We start from the raw sequence: 21,072 nt of genomic DNA, 5'->3' as shown, positions 1-21,072 counted from the left end.
TTCGGACCTACTAGTCCCAAAATACGTCATGGAGTCTCACTGTATTCTTTAAGCAATACAGTTAAAATATGTGAAATTATTTAAGGAACTACCAAAGACTGAAACTGTAAGCTTTAAACAGATATATCAATGTAGAATACCTGATGTGAAATCTCTTTTTTCCCCCAGGTTTTTTCTTATAAGAAGTTGATATTTGGCTAATATTCTACGTAACTTTTTTTTTCCCTTGGGATTGTATGTTATTATTGATGCAGGAATTACATTTTACTGCTGCAATGAACTAATAATCAGAGAACATAATCTTTCTAGTCGTTATTTATTTAAACTTTTTGATTTGTCAGTTAGTGGCTTTGTATCTACAAAGTCAGCTGATCTTAAAAAAGAGTATGTTTCTACAGTACCTTTATAGCTGATTACCTTTCCCCAGATACATTAATTAAATTTTTGTGGTTTTCCCCTCATCTTCGTTTGTGAAGTTAGTGGTTGCAACATATGTGATATTCAGCTATAATTTTTCTTCACTCAGAGTGATTTACTCTTCCACACTTTCTGATATTCCACAAGCAGCTTAGTGAGAGAATGTGGTGTTGTTTTGTCCCTCTCATCTAATTTGACAATCTGATAATTAACTAATCTGGGTTTCTCTGATTAAAGGAGCACCACAAGGCTTAGTGTATGTGAAAGCATCGTGACAGAAATAATTTGTCAAAAAATGATTGTCTAATTCATCAGTGTCGACTAAGTAAAATATTTCCTAGTACATTTTTAACCAGCTACCAACATTTATTCAGTTCATTGGAATATCTTTAAAGGATATTCAGATATGAAACCATTTCAAGATCACCTTGCAGTTCAACATCCAAGCCAATTTAACTGTTTAAAATACATTTAGTTCCATTCTTGAAATTCAAATTCCCTGAAGGGTGCTTAGTTTTACGTATAGGTGACATGCATAATTTGAAATGCAGCTATACCGACCTATAGATCCATAGACATATGGAAATGCTTAGTTAAATGATCTCTGTAAAAGGCCCAGAACGATCCCTCTCACAGAAAATAAAATAGAGAGAGTGTTAAGTAAAGAGGAAAGTCCTTGGAACATCTCCTGCAGACCTTTTTTCAGATCCTTGTGTGATGGCGGTTGATATTATGCCATGATAGAAAAAGAGAAAATTGAGTTTCCAGAGCTGAGAGGTCTGCTGATGTCCAAGGTGCTTCAGACAGAAAGGTTAATGCATCAGCAGTAATTAATGCTTCCCTCATATCCCTCCAACATAACTAGTCAAAAAATCCCACAGCACACCTTCTAACTTGTATGGGACAGGAGAGGAACAGGGTGGGTAAGAAGACATCAGGGGAAAGGTGTATTAAATTGTGGGATGACTGCTAGGTATGGGATGACATTTCTATTATCCCCCCTCCCTGTCCCTCAGTACACTGTTGTGGCTTTCAGATAAACTTGTGTGATATTTGAAAAGAGGAGGAAAGCATTGCAAAAGTCAAGCCTCTGCAAGAGTGTGTTGGATTTGATCACTTGTATGCACACACTTTTGCAAACAAGTGCATAGCATTTCTGCACAATTACACATTATATGCAGATTTTAAGGAAATGGTATTTATTGTCAAGGCAAAAGAAACATGCATTTGCTATGTGACACTCTCCTTAATTGAGTACTATAGACATTTCAGCCATGATGACTGTCTTGTGGTTGTTTTTTGTATTAGTGGAATAGGTTTTTGTTAACTAAATATTTTAGAAGGATAGAAATGTTTACAGGTATTTATGTCTTGCGTGTTCAGTTACATCAGATTTCTGAGCTACCCATTTTGCTCATATTAGTTGTTTTCCTTTGGAAAAATAAAAAATCAAACAAATAGCACTGTAGTTTTTTGGAACACCACTGTGACCTAGGTGCTAAAGTATCTTCTCTGAATTAAGCTTTTTGGGGTTTTTTTTGAGACAGGAAGAGCAGTAGAGAGCTACCACATGGCAGAACTGCCTAGCTTTCATAGCCTGTTAAATATTTACAAAGTAAGGTCCTGTGTGATTTATTCAAGAAACATATTCATTGAAATCTGGTTAGGTTTTTTCCATGAAAAAGATAGGATAGAATGGAATTCAAAGGGACTAATCTAGATAATCAATGAATATCTCACTTTCGAAAAAGAAAATAAGCAGAGGTTCTAGAAAATAAAATTTATTTCCATTGCAATGGTAATGAGAAAAAAAGTGAACAGTAACCGAGGCATCTCCAAAGAGAAGACGTCCTTTCTGATCAATTATTCTACCTGAATGTTTCAGAGGGCAAACTTTAAATATTTTCTGCCAACAGTTTTTTCAAAGTTCTTGCAGATTTCTGCGTATTATGATATAAACCAGGCAAAGGGTCTTTTCGAGCTGGGAACACGAGTCTGGATTCAGACCTTCTTTACCTGTGTGTTTCTAACTGCATATGGAAAGAATTTGCTATTACAAAAAGTTTATGGTAATACTGAGTAATTAGTGACAGTAGACTTTATCTGTTTTATTGATAGTTATTTGTTTAAGCTGAAAAACAGATTTGTTATCCTTAAGAAAATTATGTGAGTAGAATGAATTTTATTTTACTTTCATTTTCACATATCCCTTTCCATATGAGCTTATTTGGTATAATTATTTACATCTGATAGTAATATGATGCAATACGCTAACATTCTAATTTATTATTGCTGTTCTGAAAAATAATATAATAATAGAAACTTTTCCTTCTTTGCTCTATTTATGCCTTCTGAGAAACTTATCACTGCAGAAAGTTTGTTTCAGGAGAAAAACAACACCCACCCCAAGTGAAATATGAAATGATTCTATCACACTTCCACAATTCCTGAAATACTTAGGTTAAAAGGATCACTAAACATTAATTGCTAATATGTATAATACCAGAATCAGGTCAGAATAAACATTTTAAGCACTGATTTACAGTTGCTTCCATGGTTCATATAAGATTAAAATGAGCACATCCTACTGTCTGGGCTGAATGCACAAGAAAAATAAAGAAACACAAATACTACTAACCTTGGTGTACTTAATTTTCAGATCTTTGAGTGGTTCTGGAAGCGCTGGCAAAACTGGAGCAGGATTGCTATCTGAACCTTGCTTCTTCATATTTTCAGTTGAGGAGTTTGAGGACGTTCCTGAAACACAGGTGAAATGAGGTATAAGGGAAGTGCAGTGATTTTTGTCCTGACTGAGCTCTTAGCTTTATTTGTGCTTTTTTATCTGTACCAGCTATGGTATATTTGCATACAGGAATATGATTGGATGAAAGAATTCATTGCAAAGAGAAAATGACACTACTTATTTTTAAGACCAAAAGCAACAGCCTTTTCACCAACCTGAGACCTCGATGAAGCAAATGCTGCTGAAACAATCTGCTTAGGCAGAGCAGACACTACGAACTTCTTACTGGGGAACATAGTTTAAGGCCTCCTCTTTTTACCTGTAAAACTGCTTTCTCTCAGCAGGCAGGTCCCCAGATTTTAAGTGAAGTTCTTCATGTACTTGAAGGCAGCTCTGAAGGTAAAGACAGACTTGGCTCTGGAAACAAAATAAGCCCTTCTCGCTGCAGAGTTGGTGAGAATTCCCAGAGCTGGAAAGCGTTCAATAAAAACCAAGCCACCTTAGGTTATGCTTTAATATGCTCAGAGTACATTATAATTCCTGTGATTAATACCTGCTTTGTAGATCACAGGGATAAGGGATGACTATGGTGATACAAAATCCTTCACATGTTTTTCAAGAAATGTGAAGGTAGGACAAAATGGATCGATCCAGAAAAAAGTCTGTCGGTAGAACCAAGCTAAAGCTTGTTGATTTTTTTCCAGGTAGCATCACAATTTTAAGGACAAAATTTTTACTACAGTGCCCTTTGGAAAATCTGAGTTTGTGCCTTTCAAAACAAATTATTTAACAGACAGGACTTTTCTACCCAGTGGGGAACCCACTGGTGCATATGTGTCCAGTTCTGTTTATTCAATGAGAACTATATCTGTCGTACTGGCAAATCATTTCATGACGCACAAGAAACTCCTTTTTTCATTAGGTCCTACCTTTTCTGATGAAAATATCACAGCACAAACTGGGACTGAATTAGCACTTGTTTTTACAGTCTAAGCTTCTGACATATGCAAAATGGATTTCTGCCATAGAAATAAAGAGAAATTATCTTATTGCTTTCATTGAAACTACACAGATGCTTGAAAAACTCACTGAGCTCGGTTAATTCATGTATCAGGCATCATCTAAACCATCTGGCAATGGAGGCTTTGTTGCTTTTAACTGATGGATGATACAGGACTTATCATGAGATTAATCTTAGGATGCATTAGTTATACGTAACATACTTTCTGAATTAAAGAGCATGCTATAATTATCATTGATGATTTTTGTGTTTGGACATATGGTTGGAGGAAAAGTTTCTGGCCTTTAGAAAAGTCCAATTAATTTCTGGATAAGAGAGAATTCTGTTCTCACAATAGTCATCTCAGTGAGATGCAAAGAGCTGTGTGGACTTGAACAAGTTTCAGCCATTCACCCTGTTACGTGAACGAAGGGCGCCCTTTCCCATTGCTGTAACGCCATGATATCCAATGTTACCAGCTCAGTTACTTCCTTTTGGATGCACCCTTCAGCTCTCCTGCCTCAGCTGGCTGGATCATGACATCCCAACTTAGAATGGCATATTTGAAAGTTTTGTGAACTGCACTTTCAGACCTTAACATTTTGGGTTTGTTCACTTTTATTTGGAATATAGCTTTTCAGTGCTATCTTCATGTAGCACATTTTTGTGATTTTTTTTTTTTTTTAATTTCCATGTAATTTTGTGGTTTAGACACTAAAGCCTACTCTAATAATTGTCCTGTCACCCATTTCTCCGTTAACCCACAAAGAGTTTGTCTTTAGTTAATTCACCAGCTAATTGCTCAGATTTGCCTAACTTAAACAGACTTTAACCGGAGCTGTAAGACAGATATCAGTGGAATTGTCTGGTTTTAAGCAAAGCAAAAAATTTTTCTCCCAAGCACATCTGTTCTAAATACATTCTTATATTTAGGTACCATCGTGTTCATGATATTTTTTGAAAATGATTAAGCTAGAAGTGAATTATGATAAGTTCTTTGGAAAATTATAGCATTTATCCTCTTCCCAAGTCTATAAGAACAGCCTGAAATCTGCTTAGCTAGGCGTTAGAGATACTACCCTGAGTGAAAAGTTTCAACTTTTCCAAACATGCTGGTAATCATTGCTTTTTTTTCCACAGCATTCATTCATTTAACACATACTTCACCCTCTTTTTTTCTTTTCTGTTTCCCTCTTTCACTCTTGGATTGCATGAATCACCTTCACTACCATGCTTCCTGTGAGTCCTTTCTTTTCTCTCTAAACCTTGTGCATTGTTAAAAAGGTATCATCTCTTTAAAAGATTACTTGCTATCTTGAGCAATTTGCTTGTCCTATCATCGGGCCTTATCCACTGAGACTTGCTCCAAGCATTACCATTAATGTCAATATTCCTTTAACTTCTCTGTGTTCTCATATCTATGAATGCCTGACTCCCCTCCCTTTTTCTAGGAAATTCTAGCATTACTTAGACCAGCTGTTCATGACCATCCCAATGGTCTCCCATCCAATAACTTGCTTATTCACTTTCAGCCTGGGATTCCTTTTAGGTTAGCATAGAAATGATTTCCTTTTCCTCACATCCCATGTATCTGTTTATTACAGCTTCCTGCTATTTTAATTCTGTGACTTTTTTTCCCCATCCTGCATCACTACTGTTACACATTTTACCTAAATAAAGATGCAGACTTCAAGCACTGTATTGGACTGTACTATTCTTTCAAATAGTGGATTATACAACACTTCGATATTACAGATAATATGCATGGAAGTTTACATAGTTTTGTTGTTAATATTTTCTTGGAAAATGTTAGATTCTGTCTATTTTTTTCCTTTCTTTTTGTCAAATATTTGATTGGTACGTGTTAGCTCTTCACAGCTGAAACACAGGATCAAGAGCTGCATGAACTTTAGGTCTGATATGTCATTCTATGTCAGCAAGTTAAATTAAAGTTTTATGCTGGAAGAAGCTGTAAATCATTTGTCCATGTGTTTCTTCACAAAGATTAAAAAAAAGTTAACTAACCAAACACAGCATTCCAGAGTACAAGTAACCTTTCTCCTCAGATGTGATCATGCAGTGGGATGATGTTGTTAGCAGTTAACTTTTTGATTGGGTTCATTGTAGTCTAGGTGGCCAAACTATTTGGCCTATATTCTTGAGATTTGTTGTAGCCCCATATTCATTACATGAGATACAATTTAATAGCCAGCAGCACACAGACAAAAGCAGAGCTTTTAGTTGGGCTAGCTGGCAATCCAACTAATGAAATCAGTGTGTCACAAGAATCAGCCAGAGGTAACCTGTGACTGGATTCTTTTCCCTAAACACAATACTAGCACTATCTGAAATGCCCTGGCCCTTCCTAGATGCTTTGAGTTGTCAGTCCAGGAGAGTCATGTATATCCTATGTCACCTTGCTGAAGTTGTATCAGTGTTTTCAGAACCCTTGTGCAGCATAAATGGCAATCCATACCTATGTCAAAGGAAATTACTTAAAAAGAAGGTTTGTGATTTTACCTGGTATTTTGGCTAATACAATCCAAACACCATATATTTGTTATAGAAATTCCCCTTCCAGAATTTAATAAAGAAATATTTACTTTACATCGTAGAAGAAGATTGTTCTGAGAATAGAATTATCTCTTACAGAGAAATTACTTTGACTTTTCTGAAGGCCAGAAACTGTTGGGTTTTTTTCCCCAGAAGTAGGCACAAGCTTGTCTTTTTTCAAAGCAGTCTTTTTCTTTCTCTTTTTTTTTTTTTTTTTTTGAATGAATGCCAAACTATCTTCCCAGTTCCCACAGTCTGGGTGCCTCCATTCTACAGCAATAGGGGACAGGTGACTCACTCTTTGTATAAACCTGAGATTGTAATCACAGCAGTAAGAAATTCTGGTCCATAGGTTTCTACAGAAAGTAGACTTTGCCCTTCAAAATACATATATTTGATCATTAAAGAAATCTAACTATTATCTTGTACTAGACATGCTCAAAGCTACGTAGATCAGATAAGACTGCATATATTTATCTTGGATCGCCTCAAATGTAGGACAGTGCAAGGATTTTATTGCAGACAAACACACAGTAGATGTTCTCTACTTTCGGTTTTTGTCATTTACAGCTCTGGGAATGGTCCAAACTGCATACCTTTGGCATCTGATGGTCTTTCAAAATTACACCTTAAACCCTATAACAATTATGCCTTCTAAAAGGTGGCATAACAACTTAAATAACCTCCAAAAAGTTACAATTGCTGTAATTCTAAACACTTAAGCTGAATAATCTTCCATGGTGACTTAGGACACTGTTTTCGAGTTCCCTGGAATAGGAGATGAACAGAATAGGCTGCTGCACTCTGCACTTTGCTAGCAGTATTGCACCATCTGTGCTGAATCTAGACAGTTATTAATGCTTAAGTACAAGTTTACACTTTATAAAGTCTTATCATAAAAAAATCATTTGAAAAATCTCTACTGAGACAATATCACTGTTACTGAAATTCCTGATTAGCTGAACCACTTCTTCCAAACTCAGATTATACAGGGAGTTAAGAAAGGGAATTATTCAGTGATTCATACAGATCCCCTGCTGGTACTAACAGAAACTGGCATTAAGTTAGGAGTGGAAGACATAAGTGTCAAAAGCACCAAAGTATTTTTAAAAAGTGGAAATTATTGACATTCATGAAATCACTGGACTCTTGCTCTGAAATGCTTTATTCACTTTGTTAATCTTCCTTATGACATCCCATTAATGGCAGCAGAACAGAAACAGCAGTCACTGTTCAGTGTGATGTGGAAAGGCAGACACATCAGAAACTAGGCAGAACTGGTGTGAAATTTGTACCATCTTTGCTCATCTAAACTGAGAGTCCAAAGGTGGGTGGGATGTACATGTTCTGACAACTCTAATTGTGAAGCACTGAAGTCAAAATTACAAGATTTTCTGGGCCATTGAGCACATTCCTTTGGCTTTTGCAGCACACTGAGTATCCTTCATTTCTGAAAATCCAAGCGTTCCTTTCATATAAATACACATATCTCTGAGCACAATTAGCGGTTCTTTAGTCATTATAAAATTTCTGTGAGGTAAAAACTTGTGGGGTGATGCAGCTGACAGATGCAAAACTATTCATTTGAGTTTGAAATTTGAACTCACTTAGTGAAAAGTCTTTCCCTTTTGCTACAGGGACGATAACAGTGTATGAAGAAATGTACCGGAAGATATTTCTCCATAATGCCTCCACAAACAAGTCTGAACACACATCATAATACTAGCTACTGTTTGGCTGATTCATGCAAATACCTTTGCTCCAGTGATGTCCGGGTTTGATGTGCATTGGTTCACTACAACAAGGGAAGAGTCAGAGCAAGAAGTAGAAAAACTAGTGCTACTAATTTTGTAATCTTGGTATCAAAAGATATCAAAGAACTTCTTGGTATCAGTGCTTGGGCTGACAGTGGATGCTGTCATGAGGCCTATTCACTGCTGAATCCATGATACTTTCATCCGAAGACACTTTCTACAGGGAGAGACAAATAAGCATTTCCTCTGCTCCTACACAGAAGCCTGTGCAACCACAGCTGGATATTTTTTTTGATTCACATGGAGCAAGATCATTTCTTCTGATTTCATACACAGATCAGACACTCTCTGCTTTACTGTATGCTGATCACCATAAATCCTTTCACAACAGACAACAAAGTATAACAACAGAGCAAGGGAGAACAGAGCACCTAGAAAGGAAGCTTGGGGCTCGGAGTGGAAAGTCCACAGTCCCTACTCGCTGTTGCATGGGCAGCAGTGCAGTAACGCATAATCCCTGAGCACAGGGCTGCAAGGTTAACCTGTGGACCGGTGGCTCTGCAAATCAAGTTTGCTGAAGAAAATCAGTCAAAAACCACCTTTAGAAAAACAACCATATTTCCATTCTCTGATTTTGATGGGGTCAGACAACACAATATATCATGATTAGCCCAATGGAATGGGATGCACTTCAACAAATTTATGTTGCACCCATACAGCTGTCTACATCTGAGCTAATTGTATAACAACTCACCATAATCAGTGGTGAGAAACAGGATATTTTAAAGCACAAATCCTCTCACTCCAAAGGAGGTGTCTAAAGTAGCTCAGTATCCTAGTAAACTGAACAGTATCCCATAGGTGAATAATTATTGTTGGTGGCTATAAAGGAAGTCTACTCACCTACCTCTGATACAAATACCTTACTGGAGATATGTACTGCCAGGTGAGATGGCTTTCACTTTCCCCCCACCACCACCACAGGGAGAGGGCTTCCTATCTGTTGTTTATATACTATCACATTGTTTCTGGAGTGTAAATAAAACTTAACAATATCCTTCCCTGGATAGCAGGCCCTCAGGAGAAGATAAACACATCCTCTCTGCTGAAGAGTCTTTGCTCTTCTAAAGATCAACTGGGAGCCCAGGAATATTTATTTAAAATCTAGATGGGTTTATCTAGAGCAAAATGCTTTATTAGAAGCAGGTACATCAGTCTAAATACATTTTTGGAACACTCATCTCTCCGCTACCCGGATGTGTACTCTTTGTGGTCTGTATTTTCTCTAGCATACTTCATACTGTGTATTGATTTTAGGGACAAATGTTTTATTTTTGTATATAGGGCAATTTGCATATAAAATAATGACTAAAATGCAATCATAAAAACAACATCAAAGAAAAAATGTAGAAGGAAATGTTAAAGGAACTGGATATATTGTGGGACAATGAGAGAGAAAGTAGTGTTTCAGGAATTATTAACACCATTTTTAAAATAACTATAGAACCTATTTCAGGCACAGGAAGCAATTTTTTTTGTAATACAAATTAGAAGACTAAATACTAGCTATTTCAGCATTACAGCATTTCCTAAAAGTTGCAAGAATATTTGGTAACATGTAATATATTTCGTTCCCTTATATTGAAACGTCTTGTAATTGTTTTTCTCTCTTCTTGAATTTATCATCAAAAAACTCAGACAAAAGTAAAAGGAATGACAATTTCTGTAAAGAAGGCAATCAAACAAATGAGAACAAATAAAAAGAACTTAGTATAGTCTGATACATCAAAAATGTATCTACATTCCTGGAGGAGAAGTAAATTCTCACAAAACTGGGATAAACCATATAAGAAAATGTAACTGTGACTCGTAAAGGTTTGTGTTCACATTTGCCCTAAAATATAGAACGTAAGGAATTGTATTTTACTTATGTCAATAGAATTTTTCATACTCTACTAATTCCTCCTTATTATTCAATCATGACATCCAATAATTGCAAAATTAAGGTCATAGAAAGAGTCCATTCATAAATTAGCAACTGACAAAAGTATGTGTTTTACACTCAGGCTACACTAGTTTTCATGTCAACAGGATACTATTTAATTAAAACATTAATAATGGTCTATTGCTTTTCTAAGTATTTGCTGAAAGTTAATGGACATTTATATTTCTTTTGCAATACTGCTTTGAGAAAACTGGAAAGAATACCTGGGCTGTAAAAATGAGACCTGATAGAAGAACGGTATTATCACAACAACATCTTAATTACTAAATTAGTACAGTTTTATTAACTATAGCTTCAGTCATGGCAGTTTTGGAAGCATAGAATGACTTTTATATTTAGAATATTTTTTTGTGATACTCTTATTTTCATCTCTATTCTATGCTTAAAAAGTGTGACATTAAATAAAGTCCATTTTGCATGAGTCAGAATAACAAATTTACTCCTGTTTTTCCTGTCAAAAATTTAACTTCTTTTAAACATATTTTTCAATACACAGGTCAAATAAGAACAAGTAATAAGTAAAGAAAAAGTCTGAAATTTCCTCAAATAATTGATTATGAATGAGGAGGTAGCTTTTATGCCACAGGTCACAGATAAAAGCTCTTATCAGTAAACATCATGAATAATTTGATGCAAATCAATAGAGTTCATGCAAGTGCAAAACTAGTCAGTGTTAGATCAAAATCAGACCCAACACTAGTTATTAACCTGCATTGTTAGCAACAATTACAGCCAAGTAATTTTGAGCGTTTCCTCCATGAACCTTTGTTTCAAAGCCAAGATTTAGACGGCCTCAATTGATTGTACATAATTGCTATGTGTGCTTTATAAGCCTGTGTGTAGTGATTGTGTTCTTCAGCTGTGAAAGCCTCACATGTGAAAGTAACCCTCTTTCTTCTTTTAAAGTTTTAAAAAGCATCTAAAAAAGTTTTTGCACAGCTAAAAAGAATAAAATATATCGGTGGTATACTTAATCTACCTCTTTTTTGATACTTAAAAATTAATTTCTAAATGTATATTCTTTAATTTCCTTATATCACTTTTTATTGTTCCTAATGTTAGTATTTGATATTAATAATCAGCATGATTATAACTACAGTGTTTTTGAAAGGTTTATTTTTGTATCTTTTGGTATAGGAAGTATTGGGCCCTGAGATCTCTGTAAAACTAATATGAAATCAATAACAGTTCATTTGTGTCATCCTGTTCCCCTTCTGCCTCAACATGTTTTCACCACGATTATTCGCAGAAAGTTCCTACAGTGTTGGCTAGAAACCACCCATACAGGTAAGCACAGGGGTCAAAACTCACTTTTATAACATTGGAGGTGGAATGAGAAATGCTAGGAAAGAACCATATTTACAATAGGAATATGAGTTATTAGAAACAAAAAATAACTTGGCACAGTGATTCATCATACAACATTTCCAAATTAACTGCAACACTCAAGTATTTTCCTTGTATTGTAATGCCAATGGAGGATTTTGATGGGTTTCCAACTCCTCTACTTCCCCACTGTTTAGTTTAACTTAAACAAACAACTAACACAAAGCAAGACTTCTCTCTGCAAATTTCAGAGAGGTTTCTGTGGATGTTGTCAGAGGTTGGTGTTTCTAACAAAAAGTGGAATTTAACCAGATTGTAGATCTGTGCATACATGTGCTCTGGGGGACTAGGACTCAGAACTGAAATCCCAATACAGAATAAAACTTTTGCAACACATTATGAAAAGTCTCTGTTTTCTTGTTGGTAGAATCTACTCTCTTTTTAAGGTAATTAGTAAGGTTGACATTATCCCCTGTCCTGTAGCTTATATCTTAATTTCAACTCTAGATGTAGTGAGTTGACCGCATTAAATTGTCACTTGTAATTCTCATTTTTCTCTACTTTGTCATGGTTATAATACAATTCTCATCTGTTTGTTGATAGAAGTATTGTAATAGTGTACATATGTTACTCATTAGCATCACTGCTAAGTGAGAATTAACAGCTAAAACACTTGACTATGATTTTTAAAAAGATTATGTGATTAGTCAAGCTTCCACTGAATGCTGCCAAGAGCTTTCCCATTGTCTTGCAAAGGAATAGTTTTAGGTCCTGTGTACCATTTAATTAAATAGTTGCATTTCAAAAGGAATATGTGCTGTGACAAATTTGAAATATATTAGTAATTTCTGTAAGATCCCTTGAACTCAGGATCAAAAGAAGATTATAACATCCTAGTAAAAGAAATCAGATAAACAACATACACTCTGGGAACTAATTTCCTGCTTTGTTACAGAAACATGTTAGCCAGCAGATTTACAAATGCAAATCCACTAACAGTAAATCTTGGAAGGAGACAAGATTACAGTGGAAACCACATCCCTGCATGTGGCATGTGACATTATTCACTTTTCATCTAAAATTAGAAATACGTTTTGTGGCTGTGTTACATTTGTATGCATTTGTATATATATGTACATTTTTGCAGATACTGACAGAACTAGATCCACTTTTTGATACTGATTCAATAAATACGTTTCATGTCCTTTCTAAGAAGAAAACTAGAAAAAGAAAAAAAAAATCCTTTCTCTAGGGATCAAGAGTGTTTGACCTGGAAACAGTGCAGTGTGATAAAATGTACCAGTACTTAGCTAATTTATTGTAATTCTGAGAAAAAAAATGGCTGCAAATATTTTCAGATTGTTACATGATTTCTAAGAAAACAGGAGCAACAAAATCATTTCTCTCTCTAATCCTTTTTTTTTTTTGTTTTGTCAGAGAGGTGTGGGGTGTGTTTGCTTTCAGTCTCATGCTTTTCATATTGTTTGATTTGATGTAACTTTAGCCTAATGCTCCAAATCTTACTCTGATCATCAGTGGATCCAGGCCACTGGCAATCTATATAACTAAGAATGTAAATAAACCCCTTTTTTACACTATTTCTGTGTAACATCATTTGGCTGCTGCTGCCAAAGTGTCCCAAGAAAAGAAACAAATTAAACATTAAAGCAAATCTCTGAGGAGTTTAGTATGTTTTTAAAGTTTTAAAATAAAATTAGGTCTATTTTGGCTTGACTGCTCCATTTACTAGAGAGCAGAGTAATTAAAAAAACCTTCTTGGTTCTGTAACTTTGTGTAAGGAAGAATATGAGAGCTAAGAACATCAAGGTTTCTTATTTGCAAGAAAAATCAGTTCATGTATATAACATTTTAGTGCTTGGGTTTGTCAAATACATTGACATATTGCTTTGGTAGTGAGAAAGTTAAGTTTTATGCACAATAATTATGCTTATACTAAGCACTCAAAAAATTCTACAAATTATACGTTACCTGGATGATAACCCAAAGTTGTATTCTGGGATGGTGATAATGATAATAATAAACTCAAATTTACCAGGATGATTAGCAGATTCTGGAGAAAGCAGAGAAGCAAAAATAAGTCAAAGGCAGGAGACAGTGGTCAAAGGCAGAGTTGCTATTTATTCCTTATAATTTTTCCCTGAAAAACAAGTTGCGTATAGCTAAAGTTATAAATCCGGCTTGGAAAATTAAAATACTGTTACTCTTTCTTGTTTAGTTAGCTTGCCAAACTCCACTGACACAGAAGTTTTGCAGGCAGTGGGAGACAGTATTTAGTCTTTCACAGCCAACATAAATTCACAGTTGTTTTGCTCAGGATAAGGTTTGCATAAAACTACCCCTTTCCTACCATTGACAAGAAAGATTTACAATTTCAGCTCAAAACTAAGTAAAATTCTGACTTTATCTCGAAGTTTCACCTTGAAATTTGTATTAATTCTGCATAGCCAAGTGTGAAAACTTTTACTGAACTAGAAGGCAAAAAAGGAGATAGATTGAAGGGAGAAGCAATGGAGAAAGGAGAGATTATCAAACTACATACAAGCTAAAACTTAGAACAATAATGAAGATAAAGAAAGGTTTGATGAGATGAAAACTTAGCTACTGGGGGCTAAGATATGCATTAGAATAAAAAAGAATTGTATATATCAAACTATTTAAACAAGCTGAGAAAATGTAAACAAAATTGTTAGAAAAGATCTCAATAGGAAATTTTGGTTTCTTAGTTTGCACTCCGATTATTTTCCCCTTTATATATTAATGATGGCCAAACCCTCCTTTCACCACCTCAGTGAAAACACAAGCAGACAATTCACATTCTCTTTCAGTGCATAAGTGTCCATACCTCTGTGATGTGCCTTTTGAAGAGAAATACTCCCAAAGCCATTGTACAATTCGTCAGTTGCTGGGAGCTGGGGCTCGAACTGCAAATGCATTCTTAAGACTAGTTTCCTTCCATTTTACTCTAATCAGTCAATCACCATGGCTGGGGCCGTATAGAGGCTCTCAATCTTCTTTCTAACACTGAAACCTCACTTTCTCTTTCATGGCCCTTTAATAAATCTGCTTTTCCTCTGCCTTGTTTTAAGTCAATCCAGTACACTACAAGTGTAAGTGGTAAAGCTAGCAGCTAGAATGCGCTGTACACTAGAATATGTTCCATTGTGTTCTTCTCTCACGAGTAACTCTATGCACTGATGCAACTGCAGTATCAGGATGGAGTCTACCGTCTGTCAATCCTTACACTTTGTGGTCTGTTTTTCACAAGACTCGCTTCCCTTTTTCAATCTTTCATCAATACCAGCTCTTTCAGCGTTCAGTTTGTCAGCAAAATCCGTGTAGCTGATTTCTTGTCAGAAATAAAATGAAATAATAATAATAAAAAAAATAGTTGTCATAATTGTGTAATACCTGTGCAATACCTGTCTAATATCTTCCCAGCATTGTAAGTTCTTAGAAATAGAAACCTATCTGTTCATTCATTTGTAAAGTGTCCTCCACTGCCAAGGACACTTAATTAATAGCAGAAGAGAATACTGTCATATTTCTGCAAAAAGCAGAGAAAGATCTGTTTCTAGTCAGGATCATTCTTAGAAAAACTATAGAATATCTGTTCTCTGAGGAGAAATTATGTGAGATTCAAGTGTTGTAATTTGCAATGAAGAGGAAGAACAATTGTAAAATGAGAGTAGGTTAATCTATCTAGAAAAGTCAGGCAAGTTCGTATTAAGTCAAAGGGGACTATTAAGATGTCGCTTAGTATGTAAGTGACTTTATCGATACTTTTAGTACTCACAGTTCAGAAATGTTCAGTGTTTGCAGAATTGCATTTTCAGTTCACCTAATACAGTTAAAAATATTTAATCATAGACAGCAGCTTTTGGATGGAAGGATAAACAATGTAAGAAACTCTGACAAAGTGCACAAGTTGTTTTGAAAATTTTAGTCTCATGATCTATTTCCCCATTTCTTCTCTCTGTAACAGCATGTGAAAAAAATAATATGAACATTTTATTAGATTGGACTACAGTGTCTTGTCTGATTTTAGTGTAGCTACATCTGTACACATAATGCATTTAAAAGCAAGTCAACAACACATCTACTCATTTTTGTGTGGGTTTTTTATGAGGATAGAGGAATAGCTATCTGGCCATGCTACTTCCGTGGAAACTGCAAGAGTGAACTTAAAAGTAATGAAGTTTTGATAAGGCATTTCAAATCCATTCCCTTTGTGTGATATCTAATCCCTAATTCTGTCATGAACTGAAGTGTAGAGTTAGTTGAATAATACACACTGACAACATAGTATTAAGGCTATGTATTTTTGTACAACATTTCATTGTCCAGTTTATTCAAAGACCACAAAGAATATTTCTGAAAATAAGTCATGGCAATTTATTTTGGAAAAAGTTTTAAATTACCAAACACACGAGAATGTCATAACTTCACAAATATCTCCAAATAAAAGTTATCTGAGTTCTTTTTCATTTCCCCCCACCGCAAAATAAGAAAAGCTGCTTGCTTTGATCTGAAAGGATAGTACTTTTTAGGGCTCTAAACTTCCTTTACTAGTTTTGGAATAATTATTAATGCTAACTGAAGTTAGAAAACCAGACAAATCAAATTCATTTACTCAAATTCAGGCTTAAGCAATATGCTAACAATCAAGAAAAGATACTACCTGGGTATTATATAAAAGATCTTTTGTCAAATATGTTTGTCCCTGTAGCTGGACAGCCAATACAGAAAATTCCACATGAATATTCATAGTAGAAAGTGCTTTGCCTGTTGGTGAGCATTTACAGAAGCACGGACTCTATGTAATGCCATGCAGTGGATTAAAAAGGGAGTGTTTGTGAAAAGGGATGGTCAGGGTTCAAAAAATGAAAAGATAGTTTGGGTGGGTGACTGCCTTACAGTAAGAACCTGTCTGCTTTTTGTCCTAATAATTCCAGATATCTCTCTTCATGATTAAAATATAACAGCACTCAAATATGCCTAGGTAAAAGATGAAAATATTTTCTTTATAGATCTTTCGTTGCTCTTTTAAGACGAAAAAAGAAAATATTGTCACCTGAGACACAGACATCATCCAAAATCTTAATGAGAACTTTTACCTTTATACTTCTATTTTTTTCAGTCAAAAGACAGAAGAAGAAAAAAAAAACAAAACAAAAAACACCCCGCCCCCCAACAACAAGCAAACTTCATTTAACAGTTAGAATAATCACATCTTATTTCATTAGGTTTAAAACTAGAGGTGTGTCAGCCACGTTATTCCTTGAAATAAGGGTTTGTTTTACAGAAACAAAACATCTGTCAGAAGACAGGACCATGCCATGTGTCAGTGAGAGTAAATTATTTGCAGTGGCAGGGTCTGTGCATGATGTTGTTGAGGGCAGCTTCCTCACCTAAAGGTGTGGGTGGTTCCTGTGTCTGCTGGGACCTTGCAGTCCTTTCTCAATGTTTTCCATTTCATTTGTGAAGTTAGAGGAGCACATGCATATTCCCAACTCTGCTATTCTCACCCAGATACTGAAAATAATCTGTTTAAATCTAAAACACAGGAGGCCTTTTCCTTATTTAAAAGTGTGGAGTTAATGTTTCATGAGAAAATGTTAGATTTATGGGGCCTCATTGTTCCATATATCACACTTTTTTAGCATCAGTCCAACAATGCAAATGCATTTAAAGGTATAGATCTAATTAATCTCTGAATTTCTTGCCAAAGGCAATAGTAAGCAGGGTGAAACATACTGTAGAGCCATGCCCTAAAATTGTAGCATATTTCTATATACAGCAAGCTGTCCTGACTATCTAAATGCTTTTTCAGTGTCCCTATTAACACATTAGAGCTTATTAACCACTAAAATTTTCTGCTGAACCTCTGGCCTTTGAGGAAATTAGCAATCTGATTAATATTCTGCATGTTCCTGAGATAGCACGTAAGACAACTCTGTTTGTAGTTAATATTCTTTTATATTTAGCCTAAACAAATTCTGCGAAATCATGAATTATACTGCTACAACTTGAATATTGTGAGTTTTGTTGCCTTTATGCTTTTAATACCTCTTTTCTGTTTTCTTGTATTTCTTTGTGTAGGTAGCAGTAGTATTTTTTACGTATTTTTTAGCAATTTGTCTAAACATATAAGCAATGCATTTTTAAATATTTCTTAGTCTGAGTTTTAGTTTTGAGGTGAATTTTAGCATTATAACAAATCCCAAAATGACATTGTTTCAAGTGCCAAAATACCATTATTTCGTCCTATATGCATATTTATCTTAATCTATCTCTATATGTCTCAAGAATAAGGCAAAATCAACTGCAATACAAACATTGGTAACACATGATAAACTGTCATCACACCAAAATGATTTACAACAGTTTTCAGTACTGAAGTTATTAACCCACTTGAAGCAGTGTTTCTTAAAGGATGACTTCTGAAACTATTGACTTTATGCTTCTGTAATGTTTCTGGTTATATAACCACATGTATGAATAGCTATGTGCTACTAACTCCCACAGGACACAGCCACCCCTGCATTACCTGTGCCTTTTAAACGTTACTTTGCTCTTGGTTCTGTAGCTGTTTATTATCTGATCCCGCATTCTGCAGCTTTGACAAAGTCTCATAGTCAGCATGGCTGAAACCCAGCTTGCTGTGGAAGCTCTATCCAGAGCGTTTCATAGATAGCAGTGAATCAGAAACACTCAGGACTGCGGATTCCTCTTTGTGTTACATAACAATCTTCTAGAGTCATTCCACTCAGCTCGTTACAAATAGTTGCCCTAGTTTATTACATACTAAAATGGTTCTTCTCAGACCACAGAGCTATCTTTCTCCCACTCTTGCCATGCCAGTATATACGTTGATGGAAGACAGGGGTTTTGTGTGCGTTGCGCTGAAAAGTGTGCTGTTGTAGGCATGGAGCATTTTCAGGGCTTGCACTTCAGGTTTACGTGGGGAAAGCAATGAGGAATGACAGAAACTATGGTTCTAATCTGCTGCATGTGGGGGGATAAACATGTTTCCTCTTGTAAATTAAAAGTATGTTTACTATATGTGTGGTAGAATGGCAATTATTTTCTTAATTTCTAAAGGTGTGCACTTTCTACATATCTGTTGGGTAGGTGTTAGATTAATTTAGTTTTACTGTTTTTCCCTACTATTTTACTTTCTGACTAAACAATGGTTTTACGTGTGAGGTCATATGTATTTTATGGCTGCCTGAAGATGCTTCAGCATCCCTGTAGAACTGGGATTGATATAATCTCTGATGTCAAAACTGCATAAGATTATTAATGTCATCTAGTGTCTAGATTTATAATGGCCTGGATTTTTATTAAATCACATGTTTAGACCTTTTTCTCATGCAACTCTCACATTGTGACCTATAACCCTTATAAAAAGAAAAATGTGTAAATTAAACAGTCTTAATAGTCAGTATTGAAACAGGGGTGTTACTGTAAGATATTTTAATTCCATGGAGAAAGAAAAGTATTTTTCATTTGTGGCATAAAATAGACCAACACCCATCACTGCACTTTGGATTACTATATAAAGCGAAGATCAAACAGAGGATCATTATAAGGACCAAAGCTGTCTCTCCTCATTAGATCTAATTCAGTTTGCACATACTTGTACCAATATTTGGGGAAATAAATAATCAATATATTAGCCATAAACTTTAAAAAACCTCTAAACTTAGTGCAACATCTCCTTATTTGGTCTCGTTGATTCTGTCCAGCTAGAAATTCCCCCACACACCCCCAAAAGAAACTGCCAAGGATGTTTTCTGAGGGTATATTATCTTCTCCAATGCTTTAATGTTCTTGTATGTTCTGATAATCAAGCTTATCCTTTGTCATTACACATTCCTTTTGTGCCCCATTAGTCTGATGTTTTCTCTGTCATAAAGAGATGTTTTTAGCATAAAGGATATTAATTTTTCTTAACATACATAATGACATTTTGATTGCAGTACTTTCAATGTCTCTCTTTCTTCCCTTTTTTCAAATAGATTTTTTATTCTGTTTCCTGGATATCAGATTTCAAAAAGACCACTGGAATTCTTTTAATTTCAAAGCATATTTGCTTTAGCATTGCTAATTAATGGATCAATTATTAACACTAATTACTGCCATAAATCTTCATATGCATGCAGTCACATACATACAAAATTAGCAATTTAATGTAACCATTGCTGTAAATTTTGCTGTTGATAGTCCATGAATCTTATGCCACTCTCTTTAAAGGCTTAAACTTTATGTATTTATGTATTTACATATATATATATGTACATACAAGCAAACACAGACATATATATATTTTGTGCAGGCATGTATTTTTGTGTTAGTTGCACAGTTATACCTGTCTTTCCTGGGCATGCATTTAATCCAAACAGTACCATATGTAGTCAATGAAAAAAGCAAGGCCTTACCTTTACAATCAGGGCTTAATTTCTTAGATCTGTTGTATTTCACTTCCACAGCACACTCTGCCCTAAGGTCTCTGATCAGCACTACAGTCAGAGTACCAGGCATGACCTTTATATATACACAGTTCAGTAACAGCAACAAGTGAATACTTAGATTCTTACTTCAGTTCCACATTTATCAAGGGAGATCACTCATAGAAAGAGATCCTTCAAGCAAACACTTAATCTGCATTGAATTGGGAGTGATCTTGATGATACACTTGGGAAAAAAAAGGAGCTTATTGTACAACACAGCACATGAAAATACCAGCAGCCATTGCACGTACCACTCATTCTGTTAACCATGTAATATACATTGTCATTTTGACGTGTAGACTATTTCTCTTCCTCTATCACCTCCATGTCAATCCAATTCACTCATTCTTCCCAATGATGAAATGAGGAAAAAAAAAAAAAAAAGAAAAAGAAAAGGAAACATGGAAAGATTGTTATCCTAGATCTGCATTTACGGAACATTTTAAAGCCAGTTAGATTAACCATTGGGAAGATATTAGTCTAGATAAGAGAATCCCCACTGGTTTTCTGTCTCCCTTAGACAATGAAATCACATAGTCGTGTCTGTGCCTTTCTGTTTTGGATTGTTCTATTTTAACACATAACAGATTGAGGGCTGCCTACTATTCCTAATTAACTCAAGTTAAACTAATGAGAGAGAGAGGGTGGAGGCAGTGCCAAAAAGAGAAAAGAGATCATGAGTTGGAAGAGATTGAATTACAACTTAAAGGGGATGGAGAAAGGAAAAGATAAAAGAGGGA

At 35.2% G+C, this 21,072-nt stretch overlaps 1 protein-coding gene across 1 annotated transcript in view; it reads right to left on the bottom strand.

The window, feature by feature from the left end:
* Positions 1 to 20,363, bottom strand: part of ALDH1A1 (aldehyde dehydrogenase 1 family member A1) — a 53,006-nt gene extending 32,643 nt beyond the window's left edge. Inside the window, exons 1-4 of the mRNA XM_059834012.1 lie at positions 20,261 to 20,363; positions 13,788 to 13,869; positions 8,468 to 8,508; positions 3,056 to 3,174 (exon numbers count right to left, since the gene is read on the bottom strand). Of these exons, the coding sequence (XP_059689995.1) occupies positions 3,056 to 3,174; positions 8,468 to 8,508; positions 13,788 to 13,869; positions 20,261 to 20,363 (345 nt within the window). The remainder of the gene's footprint in view (positions 1 to 3,055; positions 3,175 to 8,467; positions 8,509 to 13,787; positions 13,870 to 20,260) is intronic.
* Between the last annotated feature and the right edge of the window lie 709 nt (positions 20,364 to 21,072).

The sequence above is a fragment of the Gavia stellata genome, chromosome Z, assembly GCF_030936135.1.
Source record: "Gavia stellata isolate bGavSte3 chromosome Z, bGavSte3.hap2, whole genome shotgun sequence".
NCBI classification, from domain to species: domain Eukaryota; kingdom Metazoa; phylum Chordata; class Aves; order Gaviiformes; family Gaviidae; genus Gavia; species Gavia stellata.
Note: the sequence above shows the minus strand (reverse complement) of the source record. Positions and strands in the feature narration are given on the sequence as shown.